This window comes from Chiloscyllium plagiosum, chromosome 9, assembly GCF_004010195.1.
Source record: "Chiloscyllium plagiosum isolate BGI_BamShark_2017 chromosome 9, ASM401019v2, whole genome shotgun sequence".
In the NCBI taxonomy this organism is placed as follows: Eukaryota; Metazoa; Chordata; class Chondrichthyes; order Orectolobiformes; family Hemiscylliidae; genus Chiloscyllium; species Chiloscyllium plagiosum.
Genome location: NC_057718.1, coordinates 101,072,219 through 101,085,562, shown reverse-complemented (window position 1 = coordinate 101,085,562; position 13,344 = coordinate 101,072,219). Strand labels below are relative to the sequence as shown.

The window sequence follows — 13,344 nt, the reverse complement described above, 5'->3', positions numbered from 1 at the left end:
TTTCTCTCCACAGATACTGCCACACCTGCTGAGTTTCTCCAGCGTTTTCTGCTTTTGTTTCCATGAATTAGAACCCATTTCTCCCACACCAATCTCTGAAGCATTCATTCATCTCTCTAAACTGATTTACACTATGCCTATTTTCACATCGAACAGGTTGGAATCCCAATATTATCACCTTTGTGGTTCTATTTTTTTAAATTTTAGCCCCATACTGTTCGTAATCTCTCAGTGGAAACTCTTTTCCAGTGTTACCTCTGTCATTGGTACCTTTATGGGCAACAGCAACTGGATCTTTCCCCTCCCACTCTGTCAGTACCTCCATCAGCAATTCAGGCGTCATGGGAGTGGCATGAAAAAGTAATGTAACTGCCCAGCTCTTTCCACACAACCCTGCAATAATTCTCCCTCCAAGAAAGGGAGGCAATAGCCTTGTGGTATTATCACTGAATTGTTAATCCAGAGACCCAGGTAATGTTCGAGTGACCTGGGTTCAAACCCTGTTACGGCAGATGGTAAAATTTGAATTCAATACACAAAATCTGGAATTAAGAGTCTAAAGATGACCATGACGCCATCGTCAGAAGAAAAAAGCCTGTCTGGTTCACTAATGTCCTTTAGGGAAGGAAACTGCCATCTTTACCTGGTCTGGGATGCATGTGACTCCAGACCCAGCGCAATGTGGTTGACTCTTAATTCCCCTGGGCAATTAGGGATGGGCAATAAATGGCCAATGATGCCCAGATCCTGTAATTGAATGCAAATTAAAAAAAATACAATTAGAGGCAGGTGGCATGGCAGTGCAGGGGTAATGCTCCCATTTAACTTTACCAAAACAATTCCACTTCTAACTGGACAGAGACATCATCCTTGCCGCTGATAAGGGAAACTGTTTTGCTGGCACTACATTAGCTGATTTTAAAAAAAAGACAGATTTGTATTTGTATACTGCTTTTCACAACAGCCAGACATCCCAAAATGCAGCCAGACAAGTACCTTTCTGCAGTACGCAGTCACTGTTGGAATGCAGAAAGATAAATAAATATCCCATTTCTCTGCTATGATTGATATGCACAAACACACCAGCCTCATTTCAACTTATTCAAAAAAAATCCTCATCAACCTCCTCCACTCATGATGATTAAAACATTATATAATTAAAGGAGATAACCAGGCAAGTGAAATATAATTGCAATTCCCCATCACTTCATTGCACTTGTATATTTTTTCACAATTCGCTGAATTATTTTGCATGATTGGTACATGTTGTTAATCGACTTAAAACAATATCTGTAAGGTTTCAGGCGGACGGTTCAGAAAAGTCCATACTCTTCCCAACCCCCACAGTGTTGAGCTGCAGAAGCCTGACACATCGCTGTAACAGAAGGAAGTGATTGTATAAACTGTCATTTGAGCAGGAGACAAAAGATTTATTGCATCGAGTAAAGTACAGAAAGAAAAATCCATTAAGGAAAACATAATAGGATCCATTCAATCTTGGGTGGATTTAGGGAGCGGAAACAGCCGGCATTTAAAAAGAAGTTAGCCAGGCACTCGATATTTTCTAATCAGAGATGTTATTACACACGTCTGCAGCAGGTGGGACCTGAACCCAAGCCATCTGGCTCAGAGGCTAGGACACTACTACCATGAACTCGATGGCTGTTTTTCTGAGAGGGATCATATGGAAATCTCACATGAGATCTAAAAATGAACATAGTCTTGCATTCCGACACCACCCATCATGACTGTCACAGGTTCTAAAGCACCTGAAGTAAAATTTGGTGCAAGTAATTTTGAAATGTATTCACAGCTGTAATGCAGGAAATGTGCAACAACAAGCTTTCACAAACAGCACTGAGAACTATTATAGAATCTCTACAGTGTGGAAACAGACCATTTAGCCCAACAAGTCCACACTGACCCTCCGCAAAGTAACCCACCCAGACCAGTTACCTCTGACTAATTCACCTAACCTACACATCCCTGAACACTGTGGGCAATTTAGCATGGCCAATTCACCTGAACTGCGCATCTTTGGATTGTGGGAGGAAACCGGAGCACCCAGAGAAACCCACACAGATACGGGGAGAATGTGCAAACTCCACACAGACAGTCACCCGAGGCTGGAATTGAACCTGGATCCCTGGCGCTCTGAGGCAGCAGTGCTAACCACTGAGCCACCGTGCTAATATCTAGATCATTTATGACGTTTATTGAGGAATAAACACCACCCAAGGAACTGACGGCAACTTCTCTGCTGTTCTTCCATAACGTAATTCCCTGGAATATTTCAAATTCGCCTGAGGGGGAAGACAGTTTTAATGTCTACTCTGAAATCTAGGTACCAGCAACAGTGTAGCACTCCCTCAGTACTACATGGAGAGGGTCAACTTTGTTTCTTTCCTGTGCACAAAAATCAACAACAAGAAGACGCAGATTAAAAATCATCGACAACAAACCTGGAGGAGAGATGAGAAATTTCCACTCACCCCACCACCAGCCCACCCCCCTCAGAATTTTCAGGGCTTGGAGCAGTCGAGCTGAGAAGGTGGCAGAATTCCATAATTAACTTAAAAAAGGAGTTTAGCCAGCCGCTAGAGTGAATAACCTCAACATAGACAATATTGACCAAAGGATTGTAGGATGGATGGGGGTGTATGTGGGAGGGGAGGCGTGCCTCAGGGTAAACACAACTGCTCAGTCTAAATACAAGTACAGTCACGATGGAGTGAATGGCCTCCCCTTCTTTTGGAAAAAAAGACGGTCGGACTGACAGAGCAAAGATCCCAGATCTTAACATCCATCCCCAGGAACGAGGAAGAGTCTTAAGGTCCAACTCAGGCTGCCCAGCTTGGGGTATTCACAGCATTCCTGTCAGTGGAAATAAAACTACAGGCTTCAACAACAGAACATCGGGTCACAGTGTCTGACGGTGGTGGGGCTCATGTTAATGTCAAAAGCGTTGAAAGTAGCAGATGACTTTTGCTGTGTTTGACGGTGAATGTGATTGGAGCTGCTTTTCAGCAAGGTGAAGCAGGAAGACCACACAAGCAGGAGGCGTCAGTAAATCTATCCCTTTCCTTTCACAGTGACAAGATCTTTCATGTTGTGCTGCATTTATCTCTTTGCACAATACAGGTAAATCACTTCAGGAACGAAGATACATTACTGTCGGGCCCTTCCTATCTTTGGGAAGTGCAAATGAAGAAAAACCTACTGCTGACACAGAGGAGCTAACCTGATCATCGAGATGAATTCCAACTCACTTGTGAAATATGAAGTGTCAGACGAGCATCACTGCATTCAAAAAAATGTTTAGATAAGACACCGTGCTGTGCCAGAACCTGTGGACCGTAGTCCCCTCAGAAATCTGCACATGTCAAAATACAACAGCCAGGACATCCAGCTTCAACATTCAGGGATCTGTGAAGTTCTTGGGAAAGAAGCAATTGCATGCTCAGCCCAGCGAGAGTGAGAATAAGAATGACACGAGCTGTTTGACACAGACCTTTCATTATCTCAGCCCACAGACTTCACCTGCTGGGATGTGTGTCAATTTTGCAGCCTCGTCTGGATAAAATACACAATGCTATTTTCAATACACTACAGGATCCACTGTTTCATGTGGCTCTTTCAGATTTATTTCTTCATTTTCCATTTAAAACTAAGAAGGTCTGCAATGTGTAACTTTAAACTTTATTTCCTATGCCTTACTATAATTACTGCAAGTGTTTAACTTTGATCTTTCTTTTTACCTTGTCCTTAAGATTCTGTACCTGTATCCAAGGCAGCATCTTGTATGGTGACATTATGCAGTTTGCATTGTACTCCTGCACTTTTGAACTTGAGTTCACATGAGAATAAAATCAAAATCAAATTAATGATGGATGCCTACTGTAACATAGTTACATCCAGGGTATTTAACAAGCCATTAAAAACAGTGTCAGCTCAGAGGAGGATGTTGGATTTCCCTATTGCATAAGGTAACAGCTCTCAAAGAGTCGATACTGAAGTTAAATTATGTCCCATCTGATCTGGCGATATCTTGCAATCTTTGGGCGAGAATGCAACAATTTTGCGTGAAATCCCAATGGGGTCAGAAGTGACATCCCTACCTCCTGATAACCTAAAGTAATCATGGCAAACTAGCAAATGTAACTTGAGGCTGCTGCTGTCTTGCAATAATCTCTTGTTACATAAGACAAGTGCCTCTTGTTAAGAATCACCCGCAGTCTAATGTCTACCTTTTTATAATTAGACAGGCTCTTAAACTTGTGTACACTGGTAGTGTCATAGAGTTGGAGTCAGACCCTTTGGTCCAACCAGTCCATGTCGAACATTGTCCTAAACTAAACTAGTCCCACCTGCCTGTTCCTGTCCCATATCACTCCAAATCTTTCCTATTTATATACTTAGCCAAATGTATTTTAATTTTGCAATTGTGCCCACACCCATCACCTCCTCAAGAGGTTCATTCCATACACGAATCACTCTCTGTGTAAAGAATTTTCCCTCATGTCTTTTTTAAATCTTTCTCCTCTCACCTTAAAAATATGTCCCCAGTCTTGAAATCCCCCATCCGAGAGAAAAGACACCTATCATTAACCCTATCCATACCCCTCAGGATTTTATAAACTTCTTTAAGATCTCCTCTCAACCTCCAGTGAAAGAAGTCCCAGCCTATCCTTCCTTTCTTGACAACTCAAACCTCTCATACCCAACAACATCCTGGTAAGTCTCTTCTGAACCCTGTCCAGTTTAATAATATCCTTCCTATTACAGGGCGACCAGAACTGGGCACAGTACCTCTGGGTCAGAAGAGCCGGATTCAGATTCCACCTAATCTAGAGGTATCTTAGAATGTTTGAATATCTGAACATTTATTGAAAATACCTAGGGAGGAGGATTGGTGAGAGACTCTGTCCTAACCATCCAGAGCCCGAAGGGAAATTCTCCTTCGCAATTTCACCTCAGCAAAGTGCTTGAAAATTTAAAATTCATGGGTCCCATCAAGGATAACTAGGGCATTTCCCATGGTTGGTACATAACTGGATTCCACTGAATTTGCTCTCTCAGGAAAGCAGCAACATCCAAATTCCATTTCCCAATTCCCATCAAGACCAACACCTTTGTAAATGGACTGGAGGCTGCTCTACCAGGCACAAGGCTTCCTTTAGGGCAGGAACACAAGCCAACCTACATCCAAAGGGCTGATGTTCAAGTCAGGGTGGGAGTGAGTCAGAAAGCCTGAGGATTTTCTGCGGCCTTAGTTTTGGTGATCTCTGAAGAAATGTCCTGCATCGGTCAAATTCTGACTTAGATATCATTGTAATTTATTTAAGTAGACTGTTAACTCTCATTAGATACTCTAATAACAAAAATCAATTTCATCGCAATCTGAAAAAATTGCAATTGTCTAGCACCGATTACATTGTAAATCCCTCCCACGGCAATTTGCAAAAAATGTCTTCAATAAAAATTTGGAACCGATCCACCAGAGCTGGGATTAAGGTACATGACACAAAGATTGTTCACGTTTTGCTGTAAGTTTTACAGAGTGTCTTAGATAGGAAAAAAATGTAAAGAAGCAGAGAGGCTTAGCCAGGGAGGTACAGAGCTTAGGGCCCAGGCAATGGCTGCCAATGGTGAGAGTAACCGAAATCAAGGATGCTCAAGAGACCAGAATCAGATGTGTGCTGTGATCTCTTGTGGGGCTGGAGGAGAACATCATTTCAAAATTATTACTGATTCTCTGATGCATACATGAACAGCATCGCTAGGGAGGTGGTAGGGCTATGAATGATATATTCAACTTCCATGCTACATTCCCTCTAGTCTTCCCTGCCACTGTACAGATCTTCTAGATCCAAGTGCGATAGCAACTTCTCCACCTTCTAATTCTGCCTGGCCTGCTGTGTTGTTCCAGCCTCCTGCCTGTCTATTTTGGATTCCAGCATCTGCAATTTTTGTTTTATCTCCAACTTGCGCAATTGGCAATCAATGCATCTGTTTCTGAACAGCAGCTCAGACCCTTTGAAGCTTGGAGGAAGCATTTCATCCAAGTCTAAGAAACCTCTTCCAAGTATGTTGCATCCCAATTTAATCGAGTTTGTTTGCACCAAGAGGGGGGGGAATGTTGAGAGAAAGCACGAGCAGGTGACCACAGCCCGTCCCATGCTATTTAGAGCGAATATCATAGCAACTCATTGCTCACATTTACAGTTCATGACAGCCCTGATTCTTTCATCCTCACACAGTGACAGAAAAAAAAGTGGCCTGAGAAGTGGCAAAGTAGCAAGTTGTGACAACACAACACCAACATTTGTTTTTCAAACAACATGGCTGACCAAATTCTACACAAGATCATCAGCTCAAACTCTCGCCCAGCACCAACCACCGATATTACAAAATATAAAAAAGATCTCAGACTGGCAGCCAGCTACTAGATAATTTCATGAGAGTTAAAGGTCTCTGAGCTTCTTATCTTCCGATATATGTCTCCAGAAGCAGAGGCCATCCTCAATATTGTCCAAGCCAGTTTCTATAAGATGGTCCAAGGTCTAAGATTGCTGCTTCCTCCATTCAATCATTTGCATTATGTTCAAAGAAGCCAACTCCAAGAGAAGCTGAGAACGAGCAGGTTTGCAGCAACAGACTTCCAATAACGCTGAGTTCTAGAACAGATTCAATACTTTCACCAGTATCACATACAGCAGACTCTGCAATTTCCCTCAAAGAATGGAGTTAGTAATCAGCTTTTACAAAGTGAAATCATTACAAAAATTGTAAGATCTTTTTGAAATGTAATTAGATACTTGCCATATGCTCCAGGTCAAACATTTAACCTGAAGTTACTTTCACCTTTGAGAGCTTGCTTTACAACGACCACGCATTGCTGCTAATTACCGCATTAAGCCATTGGTAGATGTAACAGGCTCTGATTGTCACAAGGCAACATGGAAGATCAAGCATTTGATTTCAACAGAACAAGAGCAAAACCCATTGATCTTTTGTACAAAATCCTTCACATTTAAAGCAACTTCTGATAAAACCAGAATTAATTGCTCGGAAGGAGATCAGCATCGAAACAATTGTCACCGCAGTTACTTCCTTTCCTTCAGCTGCAGGAACTGCAACTTTGACTGAAAGCTGAGACTTTCAGAGTCGCTGAAGTGCAATGGGGTTCCCTCAGGATAATTCTCTAGTCCTCCACACACAGGGAGATGCATCAACAATAACCTCTTTGGGAATAGCCAAGAGGGCACCAGCTTCATGCCAGAAACTTTGCAGCTGATGTGGTTAAACAGTACACTGGAACATAGACATGCTCAACAGGCTATCTGAGATAAAATGAGAGCACTTACGCTTTGCAGGAAGATCGTAGCCTGGTGTAATCTTGGCATCTCCGGTGTTGCACCCGTTTAGTTGGCGACAGGCTAACAACAATTTCGGTCCCGCGGCTCTGTGAATGCAGCCATCGACTGAAAGCAAAGCATAATGGAGGCCATCAGAAACTAAAGCACAGTATTGCTTGCTTCAGACATTCACACTGCCACAGGTAATAGCAACAACACCAACTTGCATTCTTGCAGTCTAGGTTAGAGTGGTGCTGGAAAAGCGCAGCAGGTCAGACAGCATCCGAGGAGCAGGAGAATCAACGTTTTGGGCAGGAGCCTTTTGACCTCATTCCTGATGAAGGACTCCTGCCCAAAACGTCGATTTTCCTGCTCCTCGGATGCTGCCTGACCTGCTGTGCTTTTCCAGCACCACTCTAATCTAGACTCTGATCTCCAGCATCTGCAGTTCTCACTTTCGCCTGCATATCTGTAGTGCCTATACCGTACTGAGAAACCCCCAAGGTGTTTCATAGGAGCAACGTCACACTAAATCAGATCACTGGGTCACATAAGGAAATTGGGACCGAGAGCTTGGCAAATAGGTTTTATGGAATGTCTACCAGCAGACAAGAGAGAGAGAACGGCAGGTTTCAGGAGACGTAATCCCCAGGTAACTGACGGCACAGTTGCTAATCACTAAGCGATTAAAACCAGTGGGATTCGCAACAGGCCAAAATCCCTGGATTGAAAAAAGAAAAAAACAACCAAATCTGAGCCAACAGGATAACAATAACCCCCACCTCCTGTGCTTGAAAACTGACCCAATGGAAAGGCAAATTCACCAACATCACTGCAACATCTGGATGTATCATAGCGTGGTTTGGCAATTGTTCTTTCCAAGACCACAAGAAACTACAGAGAGTCATGAACACAGCCCATCCATCTATACTTCCCACTGCCTCAGGGAAGCAAGACCCCTATTCATAGACCCCTCCCACCCCAGTTATACTGTCTTCCACCTTCTCCTGTCAGGCAGAACATATAAAAGTTTGTAAACACGTACAAATAGATTCAAGAAAAGCTTCTTCCCCACTGGTATTAGACTTCTGAATGGTTCTGTCAAATTTTAACTTTAATGTTGATCTCACTCTCTGTGCATCCTCTCTGCAGCTGTAACATTATATTCCTGGCTCTGTTCTATTACCCGAATGCACTTTGTACAGTGTGGTCTGCCTGTACTGCACACAAAACAAAACTTCTCACTGTACCGAGGCGCATGTGACAATAATAAATCAAATCAAATCAAACTACAGCAAGAGAAACAGAAATTGCTGGAAAAACACAGCAGGTCTGGCAGCATCTGTGGAGAAAAAGCAGAGTTAATGCTCCGAGTCTAGTGACCCTTCCTCAGAATCCTTCTTCACGACAGCAAATTCTACTCCACTGCTTCACTCAAAAGACATGGAGAAGTGATCAGCTTTTGCAGAGCAGAATCATTGCCAAACATGAGTGATGTTTTTGAAAAAAAAATGTAATAATATAAATTGGATCACGCCTAGACACTGGAATAAAAGATTCTTTTGTTTACAAAAGTGAACCTTATGTCTAACCACAGTCACCTTTAATCAAAGCAAAAGATATTGGCAAATGGGTTTTTTTTAACCTAGTGAGTTATTGTGATCTGGAATCCACGGTTGCAGTGGATGGTGAAAGCAAATTCTACCATAATTTTCAAAAGGGAATGAGATAAATTCTTGGAGGAAAAGAGGAGGGTTATGGATAAAGAGGAGGGGAATGAGAGTAATTGGATAATTCTATCACAGAGCCTGCAGAACTACTTTCTGTCACATTCTGTACAGCGTTAGTCTATAATTCTCTGAAGCATAGCATACGGTCTGATTTCATTAGTACATTTTGAATCATATGTCAAGTCAAGGGATCTCCAGCTAAGATATAACAGTAATAATGTCAAGCAGGATGGACAGCCAATCACACTGAAGGATCCTCACAGCAAGCTTATTAAAATGTAAAAGGAAGTGAAAATTGTCATTTTACAGAGTGCAAAACAAATTATTGTGACACTGAAGTAGAAACTTGAATGTTGTAAACAAGCTTTAAAGAGTTCAACTTTCATTGTAATAGAGAAATCTAACACTCCACAAAAAACAAGCTAGCCTTTTAGGCCAGATGTTTGTCAACTTAAAGATATTGGTTCAAGCCTTAGTATTTGTCATCACTGCTTCTCTCAAACTGTCAATGACGTTTGCACTCCAGAACATGTGCAGTTAAAGTAGAAAATTAGAAGTTACTAGAAATTAGTGATTGTAATGCTGGAAAAGCACAGCAGGTCAGGCAGCATCCAAGGAGCAGAAGAATTGATGTTTCGGGCATAAGCCCTTCATCAGGAACCAGGTTCATGATGAAGGGCTTATGCCCGAAATGTTGATTCTCCTGCTCCTCAGATGCTGCCTGACCTGCTTGTGCTTTTCCATCACCAGACTCTCGACTCTGAGCTCCAGCATCTCCTAGAAATTAGTGATAAAATGCTTTCACAGAGGATGTGCTATTGAGCTCTCTTTATCAATTAGATATCAATGAACTGATGTCAGCTTCCATTCTTAAACTGGTAGTCTCACGTAAAAAAAATGAAAGCGTTAAAACTTGTTAAGTGAAGTGTAACTATCTTTTTTAAATGATAAAGCTTTATAATTACTTCTAAACACTCTCTCTGGCCCTGAAAGAGCAGCATCTATGCATTGAATGTGAAATTTCATGATAATTATTTTTTTAAAATCCACTTTATTAAAAAGAAGTAAGCTTGTGTATGATATTTTATCTTCTACTTAATCCCATGCGTACATTATATTTATTTCACTCTGAAAAGCAGAAGATTAAAACTAAAAGATGTTTAGTGGTTTTATGGGAATACTTCAATGTAAACAGTTTGTCCTTTCTGACATCTGAAAGAATGTTGGCTGGAATAGAGGAAATCAACCGAAATCAACACCACAGCAATTGCTAGATGTTTGGGTGTAGCTTTCCTGGATGGAGGTCAATGAGGAGTGCCAAATATTTGCTACTGACCACAAAAAATCCAATCCAACATACAATGTAGTTTACACAGATGCAAAGTTACTTCACGTTGTACAGTATGATTAACAGGATGTCACTGATACAATACTTTACTTTTTAAAGCACTGCTTAAAACTTTGAAGAAGATTGGGCAAGAAAGAATCATTACAAGGTTTTTAAAAAAAAATTAGACAAATCATTTACAGATGTAATAAACGACCAGTTTTGAGGATGTGAGGCATTCACTCTGGAACTGCTGAAAATGAACCACATCGAGCCTTGGCAATGTACAGCAGGGAAACAACTGTTTCAGTCCAACCTCTCCATGCCAACCAGATACCCTAAATTAATCTAGTCCCATTTGACAGCACTTGGCCCATATCCCTATAAACCTTCCTATTCATATACCCATCCAGACAACTTTTAAATGTTGCAATTGAACCAGCCTCCACCACTTCCTCTGGCAGCTCATTCCATACACTCACCACCCTCTGAAAGAAAAGATTGCCCCTCAGGTCCCTTTTAAATCTTTTCCCTCTAACTTTAAACCTATGCCCTCTAGCTTTGGACGTCCCCACCCCAGGGAAAAGACCTTGGCTATCCACCCTATCCATGCCCCTCATGATGCCGCAGGGAAAATAGCCCCAGCCTATTCAGCCTCTCCCTTTAGCTCAACATCCTTTCTATCCACATCCAAGCCATTTATATAAATGACAAAAAAGTAGTGGACCCAGCACCAATCCTTGAGGCACACCACTGGTCACAGGCCTCCGGTCTGAAAAACAACCCTCCACCACCTCCTCTGCCTCCTACTTGCAAACCAAGAATGACCAAGGAAACAATCATTACAAGATTTTAAAAAACAAAACATTTACAGATATAATGCGCAACTAGCTTGGAGGATATGAGTCATCCACTCTGAAACTGCTGAAAATGGATGGCATATTTTGTGTGCTTCCACATGTCAGTCTAGATTAGACAGATCAAAAAAACTGTAAGGAAATTGCAAACAGTATTCTCCTCTATCCACCTACATGAAACAGCAATTACATTACAAAGACTTTCTCAGCGATTCTCCCATCAAATCTACCGTTCCGTTAAAAAGCACAACCTTTGCACTACCGCTACCCAACACCTCACCCAATACTCTTTATTTCTGATCTGCAAACCTGTTTTGTTCTGCAATAATAATATTGAAAGGAAGCCGTTGTGCAATCATTGCTTTAAAAAGATGCTATCGTTCCATATCAACACTCCTCATTGCCTTGAATCGTTTCACTTTGTTGAAGGTGCTGCATAAATGCAGGCTGCTGTTGGCGCATTTCAATAATATTGAAGGAGCTCAAATATATGGTCATAATGAGCACCACCATGACGATGATAGCAAAACAAGAGGTCATAACCATTCGCATTGTATCACTAAAACTGAACAAGGACACAAATTATTTATATAAGCATTAGTGACCATTCTCTTTCCTTAGCAATGTAGCACAAAACAAATCCAGCTTATTTATAGAGGTAAGTATCTTTATTCTTTATTACAGAGCAGAATATTGTGAGTACACCTCACTTGACTTATCTCTGATCATATCTCCGTTTATTGTATGCTTATCTCGATAAAACTCTGATTGTTTTATGGAGGTATATGGTCTATAAGTAGATTATAAACAGACAATAATAAAGTGCCTTGCTATGAAGTGGTTGTTTGTCTAGTTTGCACTACAGGGTAATATTTTAGCATTAACAAGACCATGTTGCAAACGCTGCTGGAGCAAGGTAGCAACAACAGGCCCAGTTGAGACACTTTCCAACACCTGTTGAATCAAAGTGTTTTTTGCCTAGCAAGATACCACAAGCACCAGTTGATAACAATGGTGCAAGGGCGACAGCACATTTAAGACCCTGGCGAACAACATAGAATCATAGAGTCATAGAGATGTGCAGCACGGAAACAGACCCTTCGGTCCAACCCGTCCATGCCAACCAGATATCCCAACCCAATCTCGCCCCACCTGCCAGCACCTGGCCCATATCCCTCCAACCCTACCTATTCACATACCCATCCAAATGCCTCTTAAATGTTGCAATTGTACCAGCCTCCACCACATCTTCTGGCAGCTCATTCCATACACGTACCACCCTCTGTGTGAAAAAGTTGCCCCTTAGGTCTCTTTTATATCTTTCCCCTCTCACCCTAAACCTATGCCCTCTAGTTCTGGACTCCCTAACTCCAGGGAAAAGACTTTGTCTATTTATCCTATCCATGCCCCTCATGATTTTGTAAACCTCTTAATGTCACCCCTTAGCCTCCAACGCTCCATGGAAAACAGCCCCAGCCTTAGCCTCCAACGCTCCATGGAAAACAGCCCCAGCGTGTTCAGCCTCTCCCTGTAGCTCTAATCCTCCAACCCTGGCAACATCCTTGTAAATCTTTTCAGAACCCTTTCAAATTTCACAACATCTTTCCGATAGGAAGGAGACCAGAATTGCACGCAATATTCTAACAGTGGTCTGACCAATGTCCTGCACAGCCTCAATATGACCTCCCCAACTCCTGTACTCAATACTCTGACCAATAAAGGAAAGCATACCAAACGCCTTCTTCACTATCCTATCTACCTGCGACTCCACTTTCAAGGAGCTATGAACCTGCATTCCAAGGTCTCTTTGTTCAGCAACACTCCCTAGGACCTTACCATTAAGTGTATTAGTCCTGCTAAGATTTGGTTTCCCAAAATGCAGCATCTTGCATTTATCTGTATTAAACTCCATCTGCCACTTCTCAGCCCATTGGCCCATCTGGTCCAGATCCTGTTGTAATCTGAGGTAACCCTCTTCGCTGTCCACTACACCTCCAATTTTGGTGTCATCTGCAAACTTACTAACTGTACCTCTTATGCTCGCATCCAAATCATTTATGTAAATGACAAAA

General features: G+C 41.9%; 1 protein-coding gene across 4 annotated transcripts in view; it reads right to left on the bottom strand.

The window, feature by feature from the left end:
* LOC122553102 (ADP-ribose glycohydrolase MACROD1-like) overlaps window positions 1–13,344 on the bottom strand; it is a 918,032-nt gene that overhangs the window by 619,254 nt on the left and 285,434 nt on the right. For all 4 annotated transcript variants that reach the window (XM_043696642.1, XM_043696643.1, XM_043696644.1 and 1 more), the window contains exon 6: window positions 7,368–7,484. In XM_043696642.1, coding sequence (XP_043552577.1) covers window positions 7,368–7,484 — 117 coding nt within the window. The remainder of the gene's footprint in view (window positions 1–7,367; window positions 7,485–13,344) is intronic.